Genomic DNA, 26329 nt, shown 5'->3' with positions numbered 1-26329 from the left:
AGATTATTTTATCTTTAATATTTAATATTTAAATATTTAAAATAAAAATATGTACATATGAACATAGCCACAGTAGAATAATAACAGTCATTTGGGGTTAATAAAATTATACATATTTTATTGTTTTATCTTATTTTTATTCTCGGAATTTCTTCAGTGAATTTGTATTCTTTTTCACGTGAGGGAAACATTTAATTAAAAAAGAAAATTAGAATAAATAAGCAATCATGTAGAGATTTGGCAATTGTGTACTCTGGTATGTATGTGCGGGAAAACATTTCTAGGCTAGAAATTAGTATTACGTGTTCAAGGACAACTGACTCACTTTGTTCTGAAACATGACATTTCCTGAATCCTGTTTTTTATTTCAGATGGAAAAATTTAACACCTTTTGATACCTAATTTAGTTAAATAGATTTTTCTAAAAAGTACAATATATTGTACTTGAGAAGAATCTTATTGTTTTGCATTGGTGATTATATCCCACTACACATCAGTTCACAATGGAGGTGATGCTTAAGGGGAAAATTAAAGATGTACCTGACAAAATAATTAATATAACTAATTTTGTACCTGTAAATCAGTAGAATATAGTATAGATTCAAAAGTCACATTTATCAAACTATATTTCAAATGTATTAGATTGGTGCAAAAGTAATTGTAGTTTTTGCAATGAGTTTTAACCTTTTAAACTGCAATTGCTTTTGCACCAACCTAATATTTATAAGACAAGGTTTCAGCTATCTTTACAAAACAATGTTGGTATCTATATTCAATCTTTAGCTTGTTATTTCAGCAAACATATTAAGAATATTTTTAGATTTGATTTGAAGCTTTTTGTTTGTTTGTTTGTTTGTTTTTTTATGCTGAAATACTTCTAGATTTCTATTTTGTTAAAGTATTGGTGCCACTGATTCCAAAGAATGGAATTTTATTTTGAAGTAGATGAAAATGCAGTTGTCATTTTTACTGATAAATTCTCAGCTTGATTCTCTGTTCATAATTCTTGGTATTTTGGGGCACAGAGAAAAATAACCCATATCCTTGGAAGCATTCATTGTAGGGAAAAAAATTAATTTCTAAAGACAGTTTTTTTTTTTTAATAGAAAGTATGTGAAGTAGATTTTTAAAATGAAAGACTCAAAATCATGAAATAGCATTTGGGTTTTGCTCAAGTCAATAACATACCATGTTAATAGGGACTTAGAAATCCTAGACACTCCTTGTCTCGGAGGGTCTTGCAGGGGACAGATGTGCAGTCTCGGGGTCCTGCAGGTAGTGGTGGCTGGGGTGCTGTTCTCCTGGCTTTTGTGGTGACAAATGACTCTTCTGTCCTAGGCCCAGCGCTGGCACCAGGGCAGTGAGCACTTTGGGCGCGCTTGGCAAGCTGGCGATGTTGTGGGGTGTATGGTTGACATGACGGAACACACCATGATGTTCACACTGAATGGAGAAATCCTTCTTGACGATTCAGGTTCAGAACTGGCTTTCAAGGACTTTGACACTGGTGACGGTGAGTGCTCAGGTTGTTGGCACAGTGAGGCTCTTTGTTCTGATGCTTCATATCTGCAATTTTGGTTTGAGGGCGAGCGCAGGTGAGCTGCAGACTGAAGTCACATGGGTGCCCCACATGGCTTATCGGATCAGACACCTTTGAAATTACTTTAGCAGAAGTTCTATCTATACTACTTAGCTAGACTTTCAATAAGGCAGAAATGGCTTTTACGAGTGTGAATAAGAAAATAAATGGCAGGCAAAAGGTTCATTTTCCACAAATGTTAAATTTTCATTTGGAATTCCCCTGTTTATTCAGCTGCTTTTAGCTTCTTTCTGTTTATTCGTTTCACAAAAATGTAATGAGAGCCTCCATGTATCAGGCCCTATGCTGGATGATGAGATGACGAAGGTGAAGAAAATCCTTTGTAGATTACAGTATCCCAGAGGAAATCAACACTTGCTTCATTTCTGTCCAGTGGAGAAGTTCTAAAGTAAGGGAATGCAGAAAGTCCTATGGAAGTACCATGCAGAGAGCAGACACCTCTCCTGTGGGCCCTGAGATGACATGGGGCAGAACTGTGAGAGATGAAAGCCTTTTGTGAAGCAAAGGAGAAGGCATTTGCTCTTCAGAGTTGCACTTCCAGTATGGTGGCCACTGGCCACATGGGATTATTTTAATTTACATTAATTTAAATTAAATAAAGTTAAACATTGAGCTTCTTAGTGGCGCTTGCTATGCCCTAAGCACTCAGTATGGAGTTCTGGCTCGTGCTGCCCCTACTGGACAGCACAGGTATAGCACACTGACACCATCTCATAAGTTCTGTTGGACAGGGTTGCTCTAGAACAGGGGTGTCCAAACTGCGGCCCGTGGGGCCAACTGCGGCCCTCAATCCATTGTTAATTGGCCCGCAGCAAATTTCAAAAATATATTTAGTTTACTTAAATAAACCAGGTGAGGCAATACGTCCTTCACCTCGAGTGAGTGGCCCGGCTGTTTGTGTATTTTACCGCACATGGCCCTTGGTGACAAACGTTGAAAAAAGTTTGGACACCCCTGCTGTAGAACTTAGAAACAAGACAGCCTTTAATAAAATGCTACTTGAATATCTCATTCAAAAGTTGCTAATGATTTTGTCCAGAATGGCTTTTGGATGTATCCTATTCTTTGAATACATAGTCTTACATTTTAAGTCTTACATTAATATAGTCTTACATTTTAAGCTACACCTCAGTTGGTACTTTTAACATTCTATAAACTTGTCACTGATCTTCCAAAAGTTAGCCAGCTCGTTATTTGCATTAAGTTCTATATTCATTCATTCATTCATTCATTCATTCATTCAGCAAGTTTCTGAGCAGGTATGACCATCATTTCTCAAACACAGATTTACAAAATTAATAGGAATTTTGTATTTTTATAACTTGGTTCCTATTTTGTACACCTATACCTCTGGGTGGGGAAACTGGCACTCTAACCCTCATTATTTTTCTCCCTTTCTCTGCTATTGTCTTTAAAAGCATTAGCATGTCAGGGGCAGGAGGACTTCTTCTTAGTTACCTCTCTATACTGGCCAGTGCTATGGCTATAACCGGGGATTTTATTTTTTTAATTGGTTGTTATTTAAAAATGTCTGCATACTGTGCTTTTCTTCTTTGGAGGGTGAAAATCTTGAAATGCCTGTGTGAATCCTGTTTGTTTAATCTATAGGACATGCATTCACAAGATGACGTTAGGATGCTAAGCAGGTGGAATACCCGCCCACAGTACTTAAGCTCATGACAAATGTCAGTGCTGCAGAGTGTGACAGAGGCCATGGCAGTGAGGCGGGGAGCCTGAGTGGCACAGTCGCATAACAACTTTTTTTTTTTTTTTTAAAGATTTTATTGGGGAAGGGGAACAGGACTTTATCAGAGAACAGTGTGTACTTCCAGGACTTTTTCCAAGTCAAGTTGTTGTCCTTTTAATCTTAGTTGTGGAGGGTGCAGTTTAGCTCCAGGCCCAGTTGCTGTTGTTAGTTGCAGGGGGCACAGCCCACCATCCCTTGTGGGAGTCGAGGAGTTGAACTGGCAACCTTGTGGGTGAGAGCCCACTAGCACATGTGGGAATCAAACTGGCAGCCTTCGGCATTAGGAGCACGAAGCTCCAACCGCCTGAGCCACCTGGCTGGCCCAACAACTTTATTTTTTGACTTCAAGTATAATGTCAAATAACTTTTAAAATTTAAACAATGACTTGAAACTTATACGGATTCATCTGTTATAGAGTTAATATAGCATGCTGGTGAATTGCCTGGAAATTGTGTGGTCCATATTTTTGGGCTCTCATTGGGGGGAGTTGGGGAAGTGTCCTTTCAGTCTCTAAGGCAGGTTATAAGTTTTCTGGAGCCATGATCATAACTATTAACTTTGTAGGGGTAAGTCATGATTCTAAATTGTCTGCCATGGAAAGAATTTATCCATACCTGTGACTTACAAGTGCTTTTCGGGAGTGGAATTTTCCCTTTCCCTCCCTATTAAATTTCATAGCTTCCCAAATGACAAGAAACTCAGTGGAACATCTCTGGGTATAACTAGTGGGAGGCCCTGAGATGAGCTCCCTGACTTACCCGTCAACACTGAGAAAACCCTTGGACACCTAGGGCTCAAAGGAACAAGTTTGAAAAACCATTGCTTTAGGTCAGCAGATACTTTAGCACAGGAATATACTATGGTCACTAAAGTACTAAAAATTTTCATAATTTCTCTATTTTCAAATTGTTCTGACATCCAGCTTGTCTTTATGTCTGCACTGTGCTTTATTTGGTATTTTTTCCCCCTCATCTTTGTAATTACTTTTAATTGTTACGGAGACAGTCGACTCAGTCATATGTACATTGGCTATTAAAGCAATCAAAAGAACTGTGTGGTGAGATGGGTGGAAAAAAATTCGATATATAAAATATATACATCTAAATATATACATCTACATATGTACTCATATGTATATGTACACACATGCATATATACTCACACTGTCGATCACTGTTTGGTCAGCTTGGTAGGAAACATGGCTAAAGTTAGTTGATGTCTCTATTTTTTTGTGGTTCACGCAACTGAAATTATAGCTTAACCAGTCAGTATAAGCTGTTTTTAGATCATATCAGAAAGAAAATCATACAAGTCTTTCAAAGATGGGGTCATCCAGTTAAGTTCAGGTGGAGATGTGGCCATTCAGTTAGTTCCAGGTAAGGACAGGGTTTTCATAAAGATGTGGGAAGGGCTTTGCTAAAAAGTTACAGATCTCTTCCCCAAATAGGGACGACCTTAAAGCTCAGATGTTAACTGGACAAAGAACAAACTGCTGAGATTCACTGGCGTCTGGTAGAACAGCAGGGCTGCCCCTCAGCTCCCCACAAAGCTCCAGGACTCACCTGGTCAAGGTCAAGACCACTGTTGATCTGCATCGCCGCAGCAGAGCTTTCAGAGTTTAAAGCTGTTTTGTCTATGTGGCAACTCCTCTTTTAAGATGCTTCTATTGGGCTTTTTTTTTTTTTTTTTAACCTCTTCAGAGTATCTCTGGGTAAAACAAACAGATGAATTGAATCTTCACTTTTAGAAGTTCCCCCTGGCTGTCATGTCAACACAGGCACAGTGCAGGGCAAGTGCCTGGGGAGCTTCTGTGAATTCTTCCTTGCTGCTTCTTGCTGTTGGACTGATAAACATTGGTTATCAGGACTCGGAAGGGAACCTAGGACGAGAGGTGGTCAAGCCCACTATGGCAGGCAGAATCTCAGATGGCCTCTAGGGGTCCCGCTCCTGGAGAACAAGGTCAGGTGTAAGCCTCTTGTCCTGAACACGGGCAGAACCCGTGGATATGATGGGACCCAGCTCTTAGGATCAAGTTGCTAATCAGCTGGCTCTCAGTTAATCGTGTAGAGACTCTCCATATGGGCCTGACCTAGTCAGGTGAGCCTGTGGGAAGGATGGGCCTCTTCCTGAAGTGAGATACAAAGTGTGAGGTTAAATCTTCTGCTGGACTTGACAGAGCAAACTGCTGTGGTGTGGAGAGCCACGCGGCGGGGGTCTGTGGGTGGTCTTTGGGAGCTGAGAACAGCCCCTGGGGAAGTGCTTAATGTCATCTGGCCCATAGGAGGCCACCGATAAGTGCTCCGCTTCCTTTTCTTCTGATCAAATACTTCAAATTTACATGACAGTATAATATTGGTAATTTTTATCTGTTTTTGGCCATTTGGTTTGGGTCATAAATGTGGATTCCTCTCTGTGTTTCAGAAATATCAAAGCCTGACACCATATGTTCTTAGGAAAGCGTGGCACGCATGTGATCTGGTTTATCTTCTTTCCATTTTAGCTCCCACCACAGATCTCATGCCTGCATCAAGCCCGCACATCCTCACATCCTGTGGCTGCCAGTTCTCTTGTTGGATGTGCATGCTCGTCACATACCGCTCTGCTCTGGGGCAGAAAGGGTGGTGAACAGAGCAAGTCAAAATTGCTAAAGCCATCTGTCTTTTCTCGGAGGAGGCGGTTCAGCCATAAGTTGTAGTTACTGTCTTAACAGATTTACAGAGAGTTAGGGTGGGTCTGACTCAGGCCCAATAACCAACCAGACTCATGTACTAATCTAAACTTCCATTAGATGTCATCAAGCTTTGCTCTTTGCAGGCTATCGTTTAAGGTAACTGAAATAGAAGATCGAGAACGCAAAGGGCAGGAAGGTAGGGCCAAAATTTCACCTGTGCCGCGGAGTGTGCATGAGTTTAAGGAAATGTTTTATTATGTGGATACATTAGTGTGTTCAGCCTACTTCATGCTAATAGACAATTGAACCTCAATAACCGTGGTTTGCTAGGAAGCAATTGTTTCGAGTGATCCTTTATCAACCTGTCAAGTTTAACTTATGGCAAACATTCAGGCAGTCTTGAAAGCAATTATCATTTCCTGACATTATGTTATATATATTGGTAACTCTTTATTTATTTACTTATTATCTGTCTTCCCTCCACAGAGGTAAGTTCCAGAAAGTCAGAGACCCCTTTTGATTTGGTTGACCACTGTATCCCCAGTGCTAGATCAGTGTTTGGAACATGGTAGGTATTCATTGGATATTTGCTGAATGGGGGACCTGATGCTACATGGAGACGATATTGAAAGTAGCTTAGAGTAGGAGTTGGCAAACTAAGGCCTGAGGGCCAAATTCAGCCTGCCCCCTGTTTTTGTAAATAAAGTTTTATTGGAACACAGCTATGCTTATTCGTTTACAGACTATCTGTGCCTGCTTTTGTGCTTGAGCAGTTCCAACAGAGACCAAGAGGTCCATGAAACCTAAAATCTCTACTGTCTGGTTATTTACAGCCCTAGCTGACCCGGGTTTTTTTTCTGGCCACTTAACTGTGAGAGTGAGTGATTTAAGCTAAGATTTGTTTTCTCGTCTGGAAAACAGTGATGATTCCTGGTCTCAGTGAACAGTCGTTAGTGTTCACTAGGTTGAACATCAGGTAACCGGTCAGAGAACATGAGCTCCCGTTAGGCGCTGTGTTAGGAATTTCATCTACTGTCAGCACCTTTATCTGCAGAGCACTGTACCAAGTCCTGGCCGAATGGAAGTGACTGAGCCTAGCCCTTTGCCATGTGGTGACTGGGCAGTACCTATAGTTTGTCTCCACTGTCCGTCTTTGATGCCGTTGCCATCAAGTTGTTCCTGCAGTGCATATGCTAATTTTTAAATATGGTGTTCAGAAATATTGGCTGTTTTATTATCACAACACATATTAAAACTGCATCTTCAGAAGTCAGAATATGATTTAATTTTTTAGGTTCTACTTCATTTAAATTAAAAAGAGAAAAAATATGCTAATTTCTACTTAGAGATGCACTTTCATAAATACATTCCTTTAAAGGGGACTGAAATAATAAAGCAATAAAAATACCATCTACAAGTGCATAACTGCTATAAACTAATAACAAATTGCATCTATTTATCATAAAAATAATACCTCATAAATGTTTGGAAAATATAAAGGAGAATAATGAAAATAGTTACAAATGACATATATATAGTCCCACTATCTAGAGAGAAACTTGACTTCTAATGAATTTTTCTTATTTAAAGAATTGAGATGTTAAAATAATTTTCTATTGCCACCTTTTAAATTGAATCTTATAAATGTTGTCCCAAGGCATAAAAAGATTTTTAAAATAATTTTTGACTTTTTCTTTCTTTCTTTTTTCTTTTTTTTTTTACAAATTTTGCATTTGAGAAATGTCAGCCCTTCAGAAAAATGTAAGAATCGTGCAATGAATACCTTTTTCCTGGAACAACCAATTGTTTCTGTTTTGCCATATTAATTTTATCTCTCTGTACAGTTTAATCTTGGTGTGTACTAAATATTTTTAATGGCTGCCCATGTTTAATCTTGTGTCCATATCATAACTAACTATTCTCTTATTGTGGATATTTAGTGTCTCTTTCCATTTCCCCACATTTTAAACTTAGTTTAGTGAGCATATATATAGGGTAGATGTTACAAAAGAAAGGATTAAAGCTTAGAGAATTTAAGAAATTTGCCAAAGGTCAAATTAGCTAGATTTCTGGTTTTGAATTTACCACTCACCAGCACTGAGAACTTGAACTCCAACAACTTCAAGAACATGTCATTTGGATCATTTTATAACCATGTCACTTTTACACATCTCTATATGAGAAAAATGTAGGTATATCCCATTTTATTAAGTTAATATTTTATTTTTACAAAGGTTACCCCTTGTTTTCATAATAAAATACATATTCATTGAAGGCAATTTGTTAAATTGAGAGACATAAAAAGAGAGAAGCAAAAAATAGATCGCACCACTCTGAAATTTTTTAGTAAAAACTTTCTTCATTTAGTTTTTCCATCTTTAAAAATAAACCACATGTTGTATCTTTTTTATTGAAATATTTATGGTGAATATTTTCCTATATATTAATAAACCTTTGGCAATCAGTTTTTCAAAGACTAAATAGTACTTCATCTTATTAAAAAACATGTATTTGTTGTCAAAATAAGAGTTTGTGATTGTAAACATAGCCATAGTGAACAGTTTAGGATACTAATCTTTGTGCACAACACTAGTTACTTTCTTTCCTAAATGAAAGTGTTTCAAACATAGAGAAGAGTTCAGTTATTAATATAACAAACACCCAGAGATCTACTCTGCAGATACCGTGTTTCCCCGAAAATAAGACCTAGCCAGACCATCAGCTCTAATGCGTCTTTTGGAGCAAAAATTAATATAAGACCCGGTCTTATGACCTGATCTTATTTTACTATAATAAAAGACTGGGTCTTATATTAATTTTTGCTCCAAAAGACGCATTAGAGCTGGTGGCCCGGCTAGATGTTATTTTCGGGGAAACGTGGTATTTATAGGTATCTGATAGCTTCTCTTATAGGGTGGGAACTGCTTTTATAGATAAAGTGACTAGTTTACCACCTGAGATGTTTCTATCTTGGTATTCCCTAGTCTATATCAAGTGGAAGTTAGATTTGCGAGTTTATGGGAATGCAGTTCAAGCTTTCTCAGATCTATTGTATTTATGCCATCCTTTTCTTTGATTCCTTGGGGAACTATTATTTAAAATGACTTTCCTTGGTGAGTGCTTCAAGAACTGTTACAGCTGCAGACACAGCTGTGGCTTTAAAAATTTTAACTAGAAACATTCACGCTTCCTTGAACACAGCTGGATATGTTCTTCCTGGTCAGTAGCACTATTATGCAACCATTTATTTGAATATATATATATATAAATACAAACTGGGTGAAATTATTTTACATTACTGGGTATAATTTCTATCATCTTGTGCTATTTTGAGGGTTATGTATTACTTCTATTGCCACTAATTTCAACAAGGGAAGAAATATGAATTATAATGGTAGAAAATTGTTGACTTATTTTTAGGATCCACTGTTTTTTGTTTGTTTGTTTTTTATCTACAAGTTAGGTCCTTTAACTTGTATTTTGCATTCCAATACTGACCTTGTTTATTATGCTGACTGAAATTTTGTATAAAATATTATAGAAAGAAATGAAAAGTACATAAACCATCACCACCACCACCACAAAAATACCATCTCATCCCCTTGCCGAAAACAACTGACTCAAAAGATCTCAAAGAAACAACTGAGTTAATCTAGTTTCCCCTTTTATTCAGTAGTGGAAACATTTACTAACCCTGCCACACATTAGATTAGCTAATGCAATATTTTATGTTTTTCCCCTATTGCTCATTGTTATGGCTTTTGATTTAGTTTTTTGTTTCCTTTAACTTAGTCTTTGATTTCATGGCTTAATTATGTAGGTTAGATATGCACTGCCCTGCTTAATATACAAGGGTTGTGACGTTCCGAGAAGAGACAGATGGAGAAGTTTCAGTAGGATTTTAGCACCTATGTCCAAATATTATTTATGTATACATTTTTCCATACTTAGATCTAGTGTACCCCAGAAAAAAAGGCAAAATTCTCTTCAAAGATTAAAACAACTATCAGTGGATGAAAACTTTTAAAATTTAAAATGTTGCCTCCAATCCTTTTTCTTTGAGTTATGTGTAAAGAATTCTGTAGTTCAGACTGTGGTGTTTGTGCGTCTCAAGCTGATTAGCAAGATGGGGGAGCAACCTGCTTTGGCACTTCCCTTTCTCATGTTCTCTGGAAGAGAGCCTCGTGCACTCCTGAGCTGGGGGGCTGAGGGTTGGGCATCTCCTTCTATGATTGTACACCCTAAGATCCTGGAGAACTGGGGGCTGCTTAGTAGGTAGCTCATTTTACGGAAGAAATGCAAGGTGAAGGGAGAACTTCTCTACAGGCTGCATTTGGTATGTGATCACACTCAAAGCAAATATTGATCTTCTGACCCTTACAGTTAGTACTTTATGTCAGTTCTCTCTGTATTCCACTGTGGTCTTCCCCTTAGGGTGACATCTCACGATGATAAGAGTTCTGGAGCAATCCTTTTGGTAATTCCATCCTAACAGGGTCTTGTAGTAATGATGCTGATGACTTTGATTTTCTTTTCTTGTAGGATTCATACCTGTCTGTAGCCTTGGGGTGGCTCAAGTGGGCAGGCTGAACTTTGGAAAGGATGTGAGCACCTTGAAATATTTCACCATCTGTGGCTTACAGGAGGGCTATGAGCCATTCGCCGTCAATACAAACAGGGACATTACCATGTGGCTAAGCAAGCGGCTTCCTCAATTTCTCCAAGTTCCATCAAACCATGAACATATTGAGGTTTGCTTTTTTTTTTTTTTTCTTAAGTATCAGACCATTGCCAGAAACCAGGAATGGAATATCATGAACATGGGAGTTCTACTTGGACAAGTATCGTCACTTACTTAAAATGGCAGCCCTGATGTGTTACGCAGTAGTGGGATCTAAGCACAGGATCAGCCTCTGATTTTAAATACTTCATGAGTAGCTGATTAGACTGATTAATAATGACTGACTCTCTTTTTATATAGGCAGTATTAGTCTCAGTCTGAATATACTGAGTATACCAGTATATTCTGTACATATAATTATGTACAGAGGGTGCAAAAAAATGTATACACATGACTTGTATTCATCTTTTGTTATCGGTATATATTGAGTATTATAATTTTAATACAGTTTTTTCCTTTCTTAAAATGTGTATACGTGTTTTTGGCACCCTCTGTATATAATTATAGCATGAATTTCCCAAACATCTTTGCTCGAAGCAGAACTGTGAGTATGTCTGTAACCCAGTACTGCCTGTGTTCAGTTATCTCATTTACAAACATGGCACGTGTGGCCGTGTTTGGGTTTTAAAGCCGTGATGCACGTTAGTGACCTTCAGGTCCAGAGAATAGACTGTGATGATTAGAGTTGAACTGTTGCTGCTTTTTCGTTTGCCAGGTGACCAGAATAGACGGCACTGTAGACACGTGCCCTTGTTTGAAGGTCACTCAGAAGTCCTTTGGGTCTCAGAACAGTAGCACAGATATCATGTTCTACCGCTTGAGCATGCCGATTGAGTGTGCGGAGGTCTTCTCCAAGACGACGGCTGGAGGGCTGCCCGCTGCTGGCCTCTTTGGGCCCAAGAACGATTTGGAAGATTATGAAGCAGATTCTGACTTTGAGGTTCTGATGAAGACAGCTCATGGCCATCTGGTGCCCGATCGAGCCGACAAAGACAAAGAAGCTACGAAACCAGAGTTTAATAATCACAAAGATTATGCTCAGGAGAAGCCCTCTCGTCTGAAACAAAGGTCACTGATCTATGATTTCAAATATGTGGTGGTTATGTGGGGAGGGTTACAGTAGAAGTAAGGGATTTCCCAGTGTCATTTTTTTCTTTCTCTTCGTCCTTCTTTATGCCCAAAGGACTCTGCAGGGGACAATAAAGCAACCTGTTTCCCATCTAATTTGTTACCACACACATAATCTGTCTCAATAGTTACTTTTATGCAATTTTTTTTATTGTGGTAAAAATCACATGACATAAAATCTACCATCTTCATCACTTCTAAGTTTACTTAAAATTTTAAAGTGTACAGCACAGTGACGTGTACAGTAGTATTAAGTGTGTTCACATCGTTGTGCACCCATCTTCAGCACTTTTTCATCTTGCAAAACGGAAACTGTATCCAATTAAACAACTCTTCTTTCCACATGCCCACCAGCCCCCGGTAACCACCGTTCCACCGTTCCACTTTTTGTTTCTATGAATTTGACTTCTCTAATACTTCTTATAAGTGGAATCATATAGTATTTGTCGTTTTGTGACTGACTTGTATCATTTAGCGTAATATCTTCAGGGTTTGTCCATGTTGTTGCCTGTGTCAGAATGTCCTTCCTTTTTAAGGCTGAATAATATTCTATTATGTGGATAGACCACATTTTGTTTGTTTATATATTCGTTGATGGATGTTTGGGTTGATCCACCTCTGGGTTATTGTGAATAGCGCTGTTATGAACATGGGTGTACAAATATCTTTTCGAGACCCAACTTTCAGCCATTTTGAATATATACCCAGAAATGGGATTGCTATTCTTAATAGGTAGGTCTATTCTTAAGTTTTTGAGTAACTTTCATATTGTTTTCCACTGTGGTTGCACCACTTTATAAACTCACCATCACTCTGGAAGGGTTCAAATTTCTTCGTATCCTTGTCAACCCTTGTTACTTTCTGTTGTTTTAATAGTAGGCATCCTAACACGTGTGAAGTGATATTGCACAGTGGTTTTGATTTGTAGTTCCTTGATAATTAGTGACAGTGAGCATCTTTTCATATGCGTAGTGGTCATTTGTTGATCATCTTTGGAGAAATATCTTTTCAAATTCTTTGCCCATTTTTGGATTGGGTTATTTGCTTTTTTTGTTGTTGAGTTGTAGGAATACTTTATATACTCTGGATATCAATCCCTTATCAGACATATGCTTTGCAAGTATTTTCCCCAAGAGTTAGTTTTTAAGATGTCTATATTTACATTCTTAGTTAAAAATTAAACAGTATTTTCTCTAAATAGTATTTATATATACAAGAAGGCAACTTATTCGAGCATTCTTTCTGGCACTAACTCTGAATTTCTCAACCTCAGCATGATTGACACTCTGGGTTAAATAAATATTTGTTGGGAGAGTCTGCCCTGCACATGAAAGACATTTAGCAGCACCCCTGGCCTCCACCCACTAGATGCCAGTGAAGTCCCCCACCCCGGGTGTGACAACCAAAAATATGTCCAGATATTGCCAGACATTTCCTGGGGAGTAAAATCACCCTGGTTGAGAACCACTCTACTAAACTCATTGTATGCTCATGTTTGAAGGATTTATAATGTTGCTTATTCCTAGTCCTGTAATATATTTCAGATTTCTGCTTAGAAGAACAAAGCCAGATTACAGCGCGAGCCATTCTGCAAGACTCACTGAAGATGTCCTTGCAGACGGCCGGGATGACTACGATTGCTTGATGCAAACGTCCACGGTACGAGGTTGCCGCTCTTGTCAACGATTTTTCCTTGTCACTTCCTATGCTTTACATGGCAAATACAGTGGTACCTCGATTTTTGAACATCTCTGTCGACGAACATTTCGGTTTACGAACACCATAAATTTTATGCATCTATGGTATCATTAGATAGTAAAATTCATGCTAAATTTGCAGTTGTAGGGGTTGATTTTAAAACTCTGGAATGGATTAATCCATTTTACATTATTTTCTGTGGGGAAACCGTGCCTCGGTTTTCGATTGTTTCAGAACTCGAACGGTCTTCTGGAATGGATTATGTTTGAAAATTGAGGTACCCCTGTAGTTCTGTTTGATTTATCATATTAGCAAGCTTATTTTAAAAATAATTATTTGCTTGTATTTTGGGGACTGAGAAGTTGAAAAATATATGTGTACTCTGATGCATATTATGCAATCAAGAGCTATTTTAGGAAAAATGTCCTTAACAGCATCCTTAATCCTGATTTTGATATCATGTTTCTTGGCAAAATTGAATTTGTGACTTAATTTTTCCAAGTACAGTGAATTTCCTTCATCTCAGTGATATGTCTGAAAGAAGATCATTTATCATACTTTGTTAGAGGTCAAGTTTTGCTGTCTGCCTTTTAAAAATTTCAAAACAACTTCTCCTAAAATGCCAAATGGGGAAAAAGAATTGATAGTTCTGTTCCTTGTAAAGTGCCCGCCTCCACGTTTGAACTTGATTTTCACATATTAGATCTGAGCTATTTCAAAGTGATTAAGGTATAAAAATGTTGCATATTAGCTATGGGAAAGATAAAACATATTCAAAAGTGGGTTACAGGTGCAAAACTCTAGCATAGATAGCATACTGTGTAAACTGGAAGAATTTGAAGGTTAACTGTCTAATGGTTGATAATTTTATTAATAAATATACTACATATTACATGTACATATGTTATGTGTGTTATGTGTGTACACACAACATATATACATACACACTTGGGAGTATAAAAAGCCTCAAATCATTTCGCATGTTTGCTCAGATTGACTCTTTTCCCTTTTCCCCACTATTTCTGATTTAATTCAGGATCTCTGTGTTAAGACTGATTTTGCAGTGTCATTCCTTGGTGTCCATACCATTTTAATTGGACCCAGTGAGAGTAAAGAACGAAAAACATTCTTCCACAATTCAGAGACATTGCAAATCAAAGGTTTGTTTTTTTACCAACACCTGGTTTTGCTGTCTTAACAGTACTATTACTCAGTGAGAATCTTTCCTGGACAAGAACCTGCTAATGTCTGGGTGGGCTGGATCACCTCCGACTTCCACCAATACGACACAGGCTTTGACCTGGACAGAGTTCGTACAGTCACCGTGACTCTAGGAGATGAAAAAGGAAAAGTGCACGAAAGGTTGGTTTTCCTCAATTTCTTACACGAATGACATCTGACGAAAATGTTGATAAACCTAGGGATTTTTTTCTTGAATTTCATACCCACAATTAATGTTTCTATTTATAGGAAGAATATAATTAAACCCATAATGTCAGTGTCCTTTTTGTAGCTCATACAAGTGAGTAAGGAATCTGAATATATTAGAAGTGAAAACCATGATAAAGTAAGAGTAGTGCAATCCTTTTGGGTAATAATCACATACTCGTTCAGGCGACATTGTATGTGACTAACGACTTGGGTGACCAATATTCAGCCTCCATTTGAGGGATTAGGATGGGTGAATGTGAAGGAGTTAGCATATGGTCTGATACGTATCTTGGGAGCTGGCTGTGTGGTGGGGAGACAATGTGAAGACATGATGGGGCTAGTGGTTTAGACCAGGTGGACGCATTTGAACTTGGACTGAGGAGCAGTGGATTCTTTCCTCAGCTTGGCCATTGACTCGCTGTGTGGCTTTGGGTAAGTCAGTTACACTTTCTGTGCCATCCTTTTCCATTTGTAAAACAAACCAAACTCAAACCAAACCTTCAAAAAAGTGAAGAAGGCCATCTTCCTTGCAGAATGAGACAAGAGAAGATCTGACCATTTGCATCTGCCTTTTGTGCCCATGCACCCTCCCTGATCTGCTGTGACAGGTCTCGTAGAAGTAGTCCTTCATGCGTTCCTCTTCTTTTATACCTGCGTCTCATTTTGGTGACTGGAAGCTCACTCTCCTGCCTTCAGGTTTTAACGCTTGAAACACTAGAACTTAGTCCTTGAGACAGTGGGCTGGCAAAAATCTCCAATGAAGAATGCTTCACGTCAGTATGGGAGCCTCAAACCACCTGTTTCCGGGAATCTTCTTGGGGATGTATTTGATTTTCAGTGAAGGTGACCATGTAAGGAAATAACTCAGTATAGAGATGGGCTACATGATGGATGATTTTTAGTGTATGAATGGAGTCTAGGGAAGGGTTGTTGAATCTTACAAAAGTGGTGTAAAGACACACAGCCAATTTTGATTATTCTGAAACTGACTGTATCTCAACCTTGTTCTTTGCCTGATTTTGGCCTTTCTTTTGCTGGTCTCATGAATATATTTGCTGTCAAGTGGCAGAGAAAGTGCAAATAGATTAAGTTTTGTTACCATCTCTGGTGAAGGTTTTGGTGAGGTTGACACTGTGGTGGGGTTTGTTGTTCATACCACTGGTTTGGTGCGTATTCTAGCTGAGTCTGTCTCGTAACAGATCACCGGGAATTTTCCACAAAGGGGCATATTTTTAGCCAACTTTCAAACATACTGACTCACTGATGGCTCACATAGAATTTGCCTAAGAACTTTGGTAATGTTTGGAAGTGAATGCTTCTCAACTCAGAACAAGTGGTTAAAAAGAAAAAAACAAAACAAAAACAACTTATGAGAAGGAAAATTACAAATTTGGATGATTATTAAATAAACTTTTTTGAACCTCAGAAAAAGGCCCAGTTTGGTTTGAGTTTTTGGAGGGAAGGTGCAGGTCACTTCTGACCTGGTTCCAACCTGTTGACCTGTCTCCCTTAGGCGTGAACTTAGGGACGTGTAAGACCTGATTCAGAATGTCCACTGAAGTCAGTGAAGTTTCGCTCAGAGTCACAGACTCGGGCCCATGCGCGCCTCTCCCATCACAGCATGAGCTTGTTGCTTGCGCAGCATAATTTAGGTGTAGTTTGCAAGATACCCATACTTCCTGTTGCCTCTGTGGTCGTACAAAGATGAAAATATTTTTTTGAAATTCAGCATCAAACGCAGCAACTGCTACATGGTGTGTGCGGGCGAAAGCATGAGCCCCGGGCAAGGACGCAACAACAACGGGCTGGAGATCGGCTGCGTGGTGGACGCTGCCGGCGGGCTGCTGACATTCACCGCCAACGGCAAGGAGCTAAGCACCTACTACCAGGTACTGGTCCGCGGGGTGGGCAGCTCCTGGGGAGGGAAACCAGTTTACCCATTGGAGGAAAACACATTTTGTAAGCTCAGAAAGTAAATTAGAAAACACTGGATACAGAAACCAGTTAATTATGTGTTTTCACATCTGTTTGCCTAATAATTGTGCCATAAGCCCTTCAGAGTCAACGGGGCGCTCCTCCAAAATGTTCACATGGTAAGGAAATGACATGCTTTCAATAGTGATTGAGAGATGGTATCTGGTATCCGTGGGAGAAAAAGGAAGTCTCTGGTCCCCTTCTGTAAAGTGTTTCTTAGTCGCTGTGAAGGAAATATGTTTTCTTTTTGCCCTTCCTTGACTAATAGTATTACATTCATCGGTTTCTCTAAGGTGGAGCCAAGTACCAAATTATTTCCTGCGGTTTTTGCACAAGCTACAAGTCCCAATGTTTTTCAGTTTGAGTTGGGAAGAATAAAGGTAAGAAAGACTCATTTTTGGTATTATATTTGGGTTATTTTCTATTAGGGACTAATGTTCACTTCTTGTTCAATAAATTCAATAGTTTATGAGTACTGCTAATAATCATATAATAAATCATTTTTTAAAAGAAAGGTAGCAATGTTTGAAAATTCTATCATCTCTTTCTGATCACTAGGGCAATATAACTAATTAGAAAGGGTTTGACTTTGGTCATCATAAATGTAATTGTCAGTAAAATTAGGCTTATATGTTGGTGGTAACATGGAGAAAGATCTGCTCTCACGAGAATGACAGCAGGTGGTGACAAGTCGCTGTCAACAACCTGATGCTTGATGCTGTCTACCCTGGAGGAGATGAGGAGAGCCACGAAGCTCGTAATGGAGAGACAGTGATAAATGAGAAGGGGTTTTAAAGGACAAATTAGTCAAATTTGAGAGTGAATTGGATTAACGAGATTTGGTGATGAATTGTATGCAGGTACTCAAGGGGAATGAAGAATCAAGGATTAATTTAGTTTTTTCAGTGTGGACAACGAGGGGATGCTAATGCAACCTCAAGCAGAAGAGCTGGTTTCAGTTTGGGAAAAGGAACTGGATTCATTCTGCAGTTGTAAACGTTGCGATGCCAAGTGCACATCAGGATGAATGTAGTAGAGACAGTGTTACCAGGCTGGCTCGGTGACCTTGGACGTGTTCTTAAACCATGTGAAATCAGTTTCTGCCTTTATAAGTGAGGTTCCCAGCTGCCACAGAAAGGCCGATGCAATAGGGACTGAAAGAACCCACTATGTTCATCAAAAGGGCTTTAGGGACCTTGCCAGAAGAATTTTTGCAATATGTCGGAAAAAAAATCTATATTCTGGTGAATTCAAGATTGAAAGTGTAAGAAAGGCGGCAGCAAGTTTTTGTTTTGTTTTTTATTTTGACAAAGTCTCTCAGACCTCTGATTTGTATATCGGTCCATTTGACATTTCCATTTGGGTGTTTTTTAGGTATGGCCAGTTAATTGTGTTCGAAACAGGACTGCTGACCGCCACTAGCCCCTTCTCCTGAGGGTCTACAGTCTCATGTCATTTAATAGCACATGGAGCTGCTGAGGCCCAGGACCTTGAGTCGTCCTTACCTTTCTTCCTTTACATTCTGCATCCGGGTTCCATTTGCCAGCAAATCCTCCGCCTTCTGACTGCCCCCGTCACAACTGCTGATAACCACGCTGCTCCCCATCACCATCCTTTCTCATCTGGGTTACCTGAGTGGCCTCCTAATGGGGTTTCTTCCATAATTCATCCTTGCTCATCTGTTTATCATACAACAATCTGAGTGACTGTCCCTGCTTTCAAGTATAAATCAGATCATGTCATTCTACTGCTCAAAACCCTAGCAACCCTGTTTGCCCGAGAGTGAAAATTAGAGCTCTCATATCAGTTCTCATATCCTAGAGAACCTGACATCCTGACCCTCTGACTCCATCTCCCACTGCCCTCCCCTCCTTCACTCCATACTGGCCACGCCGGCCTCCAGCTCCTCCTGAAACTCGGCAGGCAAACTTCCTCCATGGGTCCTATGCACTGACTGTTTTCTCTGGTGGAAATATCTTGCCCCGCTTATCCATATGGTTCTTTTTTTATTAATTCATCTTCTCAGCGACACCCATTCTGACCACCCTTTTATTATTGCTGCCCTGCATTCTGTTTTTCACACCCTGTTCTTTGGTTTCCCTGTGACCTCTTTTCTAACATATTATTTAATTTTCTTACTGATTGTGTTTATGTCTCCAATAAAAAAGAAAAAAGAAAAAAAAAAAAGAAAGTGGAAGCTGTATGAGGCTATTTTGGCTATTTTGTTGTCAGTCCCTAAAATGGTGCCTGGCTTTCCCCGCCCCATTCACAGAAGAGAATAGGAAGGCAGCTCGAGGCTGAGGCCATCTGAAGAACGCACGGAGAAGCTGAAGGTCAGGCAGGAAGATGAGATCATGGTTTTTATACTACGGTCCAGAATAGGCAGGCAGAGGTGGTATTCTGATCATAAATGGTTGAGTAAGTCTTGGCAAAGTAGAGACCTGTCTCTCTTTGAGACCAGACTGAAGGAAGTAGGATGGCTGAAGATATTTATTGGTGGCGGAGGAAGGTGGGGGAGAAATAAATTGTGTTAGTTAATGCCTGGTTAATTCTGTGTTCTTGTTTGATAGTCAGGTTTATCTGTTGAGCTGTCTCTGGTATACCACTGGTTACTGACACCTGACAAAGCTGACAGTGAGTGCGTGTGTGACTTAAGGACGAGGTGGGTGACAAAGGAGAGAGAGAGACAGAGAGAGAGAGAGAGAGAGAGAGAGAGAGAGAGAGAGAGAGAGAGAGAGAGAGAGAGAAATGGATATGACCTCTCTTTCAGGACGTAGCTACAGACTTGCCAGGTATCTCTGAGGGCCCAGCTTGGTAAATAATCATGAAGGATGTGTGGTTATACTTGGCTGCACTTTATTCTCAGTGTGCCAGAGAGTGTATGGGAAACAAACACCCCTGCACCTGGGCCTGCCCTGAAATTCTAGGTATTTTCTCTCATCATATTTTCTCCACTGGTGCTCTCAGGAGCTCTTCAACCCAATTTTTGTTATTTCCTGTATTGACTTCGCTCGACCTGTAGTGTATCTTACTTTCCTTATCGCTTTCCTGTGCAGAATGCTGGTCACTGTTAGTCCTGGGGAGTCTCACAAATGACTTCTGCTTCTGCTTCTGCTTCCCCATCCCCCCAGAACGTGATGCCTCTCTCCGCGGGGTTATTCAAGAGTGAGCACAGAAACCCGGTGCCTCAGTGTCCTCCGCGTCTCCACGTGCAGTTCCTGTCACACGTCCTGTGGAGCAGGATGCCCAACCAGTTCCTGAAGGTGGACGTGTCCCGGGTCAGCGAGCGCCAGGGCTGGCTGGTGCAGTGCGTGGAGCCCCTGCAGTTCATGTCGCTGCACATCCCGGAGGAGAACAGGTCTGCCACGCGCATGCGCGACACCTCAAGCTAGCCCACTCCCCAGGGGCTCGGCGGTGGGTGGGGACACAAAGTGAGGTTTAAAAATATCTCATTTCTCACAGCAGCAGAGGCATTACTTTGCATATTCCAAGTTTAAATCTATTTCTCAACCACTTTGTTCCTGAAACAAAATTATTATACTTTGGTTGAGGAGGTGATATGACAGTGCATTGCTTCTTTCAGCCCTCTTGTTTTCCTTGTAACAACAGCAAGTAAAAACTCAGGCAGGTACACCTGCAGTCTGACTCACAGCTTAGCAGAGTAACACAGTATCATAGGCTTGCAAGAGGTTAGAGATGGAGTCATGGGAATCAGTGCAGCCATTCATTTGACAGGAGTAAAACACTGAGACTAAGAGACGTTAATGAGAGACGATTGTGAAAATAGGGTGAGAGCTTTGGAATCAAGCTGACATGCATTCTAGCCAGTAATAGTGGTAACATAAAGTATAGTCAGTGCCCAGAGGTGGCTTTATGGGGTTCAGTTTTTCCATGGCGTGGGCAATTAGAGTGCAGAGATTTCATTTTCGTGGCCTCATTTTCAAAAAGAAGTTCGTTTTGGCCCAAGATTTCCATCCCAAAATATCATTAAAAAGTTTAGTCACAAACTGAGTGAAAACATTGCATGAAAATGCAGCGACAAATAGGTTTGCTGTCCTTGTATTGTAAGTCTTTTATCTTAAGATGGTTGTAGAAGCTATGTTCAGTTTTACATATTTAGTTAGACATGCTTGGCTTTTTAAAAATTTTCGTACCTTTAAAATTTAATGTGTGCCTTGGGAAACAGTTTGTCAGTTCCTCAAAAAGTTAACTATAGAGTTGCCATAGGACCCATCAGTCCCACTCCTAGGTATCTACCCAAGAGAAATGAAAACATGCCCACACAAAAACCTGTATACGAATGTTCATAGCAGTATTATTCACAGTAGCCACAAAGTGGGAACAACCCAAATGTCTACCAACCGTGGATGAATCAAGCGTGGCCTATCCACACAATGTCCTTTGAAATAAAAAGGAATGGAGTACTGATACACACTACAAAATGGATGACCCTTAAAAACATATTACGTTTGGGGCACTGAGCCCTAGGAATGTCAGCCACAGTCTAACTGCCTTCTGTCTTGCTTTCTCATTTCTCTTTCCACGAGGAGACTGAATACTGGCCCGTGGCCAGGACTATGGGTCTTTGCGGACAACTGAGGGAATTTTGGGCGTGGCCACTCTACGGAAAATTTCCAAAGGTTCCTTAGCTCCTCTCCCAGCCCGACTGCCCATAAGGGTGCCAGCAAGACGACTCCTTTGTCTTTGCTGTTCTTTCATCCTGTGGCTGTCTCTCCTCAACTTTTGAGATGCTGGTCTGGGGCCTCTTCCCTGCAGGACCTTCTCAACACTCCCTGCCGACCTCAGAACATCTTAAGGAATCATCTCTTGCTGCTGCCTACGGTGTAATCTCTGCTTGAGGACCACTCACTAGCTGGCTACGACGGCCTCCAAAGCAACAAACTCCTCATCTGGACATGCTCATCTACCAATACTAAAAGGTCTTCTGTAAATAGAAGAAAGATCAAAACAACCTAACTACAAATTTAAAAATGGCAATATCTATGTACCTATCAATAATCACTTTAAATGTAAACGGATTAAATGCTCCAATCAAAAGACATAGGGTGGCTGACTGGATAAGACAGCAAGACCCTTGTATATGCTGTATACAAGAGACTCACCTCAGAACAAAAGACACACACAGGCTGAAAGTGAAGGGTTGGAGTAAGATATTTCATGCAAATGGAAACGAGAAAAAAGCTGGAGTTGCAATACTTATTTCTGACAAAATAGACTTTAAAATGAAGAACATACTAAAAGATAAAGATGGGCACTATATAATAATAAAGGGATCGATCCGACAAGAGGACATAACCCTAGTAAACATCTATGCACCCAACATAGGAGCACCTAAATATATAAAACAGGTACTGACTGACATAAAGGCAGAGATCAACAGTAACACTATTATAGTCGGGGACTTCAACACACCTCTGACCACAAGGGACAGGTCTTCCAGACAGAAAATCAATATGGAAACAACAGCCTTAAATGATACATTGGACCACTTGGATTTAATCGATATTTTCAGAACATTTCACCCCAATGCTGCAAAATACACCTTCTTCTCAAGCGCACATGGAACATTTTCCAAGATAGATCATATGTTAGGCCACAAAACAAGTCTTGATAAATTTAAGAAAATTGAAATCATACCAATTGTCTTCTCTGATCACAATGCTATGAAATTAGAAATGAACTACAGGAAAAAAACGGGAAGACACACCAATTCATGGAGGCTGAATAACTTATTACTAAATAATGAATGGGTCAAGCAGGAGATCAAGGAAGAAATCAAAAGATATTTCGAGATAAATGAAAATGAAAACACGACGACCCAAAATCTATGGGATGCCGCGAAAGCAGTCCTAAGAGGGAAATTCATAGCTTTGCAGGCCTACCTAAAGAAACAAGAAACATCACTAATCAACAGTTTATCTTCACATTTAAGGGATCTGGAAAAAGAACAGCAAAATAAGCCCAAAGGGAACACAAGGAAGGAGATAATAAAGATCAGAGCAGAAATAAATGAAATAGAAACCAGAAAAACAATACAAAAGATCAATGAATCCAAGAGTTGGTTCTTAGACAAGATAAACAAAATCGACAAACCTTTAGCCAGACTCATTAAAAAAAAGAGAGAGAGGACCCAAATTAATAAAATCAGAAACGAAAGAGGAGAAGTGACAACGGACACTGCAGAAATACAAAGAGTTTTAAGAAGTTACTATGAGCAACTATATGCCAACAAATTTGACAATTTGGAAGAAATGGACAATTTTCTAGAGGCGTACAACCTTCCAAGGCTAACTCAAGAAGAAACAGAAAACCTGAATAGACTGATTACCACCACGGAAATTGAATCAGTAATCAACAGTCTCCCAACAAACAAAAGCCCTGGACCAGATGGCTTTACAGGTGAATTTTACAAAGCGTTCAAAAAAGAATTATCACCAATTCTCCTCAAGCTCTTCCAAAAAATCCAGAAGGAGGGAAGACTCCCAAACACTTTTTACGAAGCCACTATCACCCTGATCCCAAAATTAGACAAAGACACCACAAAAAAAGAAAACTACAGGCCGATATCTTTAATGAACATAGATGCAAAAATCCTCAACAAAATATTAGCAAACAGAATTCAGCAATACATTAAAAAGATCATTCACCACGATCAAGTGGGATTCATCCCTGGTATGCAGGGGTGGTTCAACATCCGCAAATCTATTAATGTGATACACCACATTAACAAAATGAAAAATAAAAATCACATGATCATATCAATAGATGCAGAAAAAGCATTTGATAAAATCCAACAGCCATTTATGATAAAAACCCTTAAGAAAGTGGGAATAGAGGGATCTTATCTCAACATAATAAAGGCCATATATGACAAACCCACAGCTAACATCATACTCAATGGGGAAAAGCTAAAACCATTCCCCCTAAGATCAGGAACAAGGCAAGGATGCCCATTATCTCCGCTTCTATTCAACATAGTTCTGGAAGTTCTTGCCACAGCAATCAGACAAGAAAAAGAAATAAAAGGCATCCAGATTGGTAAGGAGGAAGTAAAGTTATCATTGTATGCAGATGATATGATACTATATATAGAGAAACCTAAAGACTCCACCAAGAAGCTATTAGAGCTGATAGATGAATTTAGTAAAGTGGCAGGATACAAAATTAATATTCAGAAATCAGTTGCATTTGTATATACCAATAATAAAACATCAGAAGGAGAAATTAAAAAAACAATCCCATTTACAATCGCTCCAAAGACTATAAAATACCTGGGAATAAATTTAACCAAAGAAGTAAAAGATCTATACTCAGAAAATTATGACACTGATGAAAGGAATGAAGGAAGATATAAATAGATGGAAACACATATCATGTTCATGGATAGGAAGAATTAATATAGTTAAAATGTCCATACTGCCTAAGGCAATATACATATTCAATGCAATTCCTATCAAACTGCCAACGTCGTTTTTCACAGAAATAGAACATATAATCCTAAAATTTATATGGGACCATAAAAGACCCCGAATAGCAAAGGCAATCTTGAGAAATAAGAACAAAGTGGGAGGTATAACAATACCTGACTTCAAATTATACTACAAGGCTACAGTAATCAAAACAGCATGGTACTGGCATAAAAACAGACACATAGATCAATGGAACAGAATAGAGAGTCCAGAAATAAATCCACGCCTATATGGCCATTTAATCTACGACAATGGAAGCAAGAATGTACGATGGAGTAATGACAGTCTATTCAATAAATGGTGCTGGGAAACCTGGACAGACACATGCAAAAAAATGAAGTTGGACCACCTCCTTACACCATATACAAAAATAAATTCAAAATGGCTTAAAGACTTAAATGTAAGGTCTGAAACCATAAAATACCTAGAAGAAAATATAGGAAGAAACTTCTCAGACATTACCCGGAGTAAGATTTTTACTGATATACACCCTCGCGCGAGGGAACTAAGAGAAAGAATAAACATGTGGGATTATATCAAACTAAAAAGTTTTTTCACAGCAAAGGAAACCATCAATAAAACAAGAAGGGATCCTACTGAATGGGAAAAGATATTTGCCAGTGATATATCTGATAAGGGATTAATATCACAAATCTATGGAAAACTTACTCAACCCAACTCCAAAAAAACAAACGATCCAATTAAAAAATGGGCAGAGGACTTGAAGAGACATTTTTCTGAAAAGGACATACAGATGGCAAACAGACATATGAAGAAATGCTCAACCTCGCTAACCATCAGAGAAATGCAAATAAAAACCACAATGAGATACCACCTCACCCCAGTCAGAATGGCTATCATCAATAAATCAACAAACAACAAGTGCTGGCGCGGATGTGGAGAAAAGGGAACGCTTGTGCATTGTTGGTGGGATTGCAGACTGGTGCAGCCGCTATGGAAAACAGTATGGAGGTATCTCAAAATTCTGAAAATGGAACTACCTTATGATCCAGTAATTCCACTCCTAGGTATCTATCCGGAGAAATCCAGAACTTCAATTCAAAAATCTCTATGCACTCCTATGTTTATTGCAGCACTATACACAATAGCTAAGACATGGAAACAACCAAAATGCCCATCGGTAGATGACTGGATTAAGAAACTGTGGTACATTTATACAATGGAGTATTATGCAGCCATAAGGAAGAAAGAAATCTTACCATTTGCAACAACATGGATGGATCTAGAGAACATTATGTTAAGTGAAATAAGTCAGACAGAGAAAGATAAGTTCCATATGATCTCACTTATTTGCGGATTCTAAAGAAAAGAATAAGTGAATGAACTAATCAGAAACTGTTTGGGAGACAATGAGGAAAAACTGAGGGTTGCTAGATGGGCGGGGGGAGTGGGGGGTGGGGGGGAGGGTGAGGGGATTGGAGGGCAGTCGGTGACCACAGGATGGCCACGGGGTTTGAAAATTAATCTGGGGAACGTAATTTGGTGGTTACCAGAGCGTAAGGGGGTTGGGGGGTGGGGGATGAGGGTGAGGGGGATCAAATGTACGGTGATGGAAGGGGAGCTGACTCTGGGTGGTGAACACACAGTGTGATTTATGGATGATGTGATACAGAATTGCACAGCTGAAATCTATGTAATTCTACTAACAATTGTCACCCCTATAAATTAAAAAATAAATAATTAAAAAAAAAAAAAAAAAAAAAAAGAACCCCGAGGGTAAAGTGTCTTCCTCCCCCATATGATCAAAGTTACTATCACCAGGAATAGGATAAACTGGCATCATGTGTCTCCTGATGTAACAAACTGAGAAAGACACAACATTATTTCCACCAAAAAATTCGTATTGAGAAACATTCTATATAATACTCAACCTGAACTCTTAAAAAA

General features: G+C 39.4%; 1 protein-coding gene across 5 annotated transcripts in view; it reads left to right on the top strand.

Moving 5' to 3' along the window:
• RYR2 (ryanodine receptor 2) overlaps positions 1–26329 on the top strand; it is a 572172-nt gene that overhangs the window by 365195 nt on the left and 180648 nt on the right. For 3 of the 5 annotated variants that reach the window (XM_033099500.1, XM_033099499.1, XM_033099498.1), the window contains 9 exons: positions 1339–1513; positions 10562–10770; positions 11416–11768; positions 13373–13487; positions 14728–14888; positions 15360–15389; positions 16687–16846; positions 17225–17311; positions 20063–20289. In XM_033099500.1, the coding sequence (XP_032955391.1) occupies positions 1339–1513; positions 10562–10770; positions 11416–11768; positions 13373–13487; positions 14728–14888; positions 15360–15389; positions 16687–16846; positions 17225–17311; positions 20063–20289 (1517 nt within the window). The remainder of the gene's footprint in view (positions 1–1338; positions 1514–10561; positions 10771–11415; positions 11769–13372; positions 13488–14727; positions 14889–15359; positions 15390–16686; positions 16847–17224; positions 17312–20062; positions 20290–26329) is intronic. The other 2 variants (XM_033099502.1, XM_033099501.1) reach the window with 1 other exon arrangement.

The sequence above is a fragment of the Rhinolophus ferrumequinum genome, chromosome 27 (genome assembly GCF_004115265.2).
Source record: "Rhinolophus ferrumequinum isolate MPI-CBG mRhiFer1 chromosome 27, mRhiFer1_v1.p, whole genome shotgun sequence".
Lineage (NCBI taxonomy): Eukaryota > Metazoa > Chordata > Mammalia > Chiroptera > Rhinolophidae > Rhinolophus > Rhinolophus ferrumequinum.
This window is presented reverse-complemented; position numbering and strand designations above follow the sequence as displayed.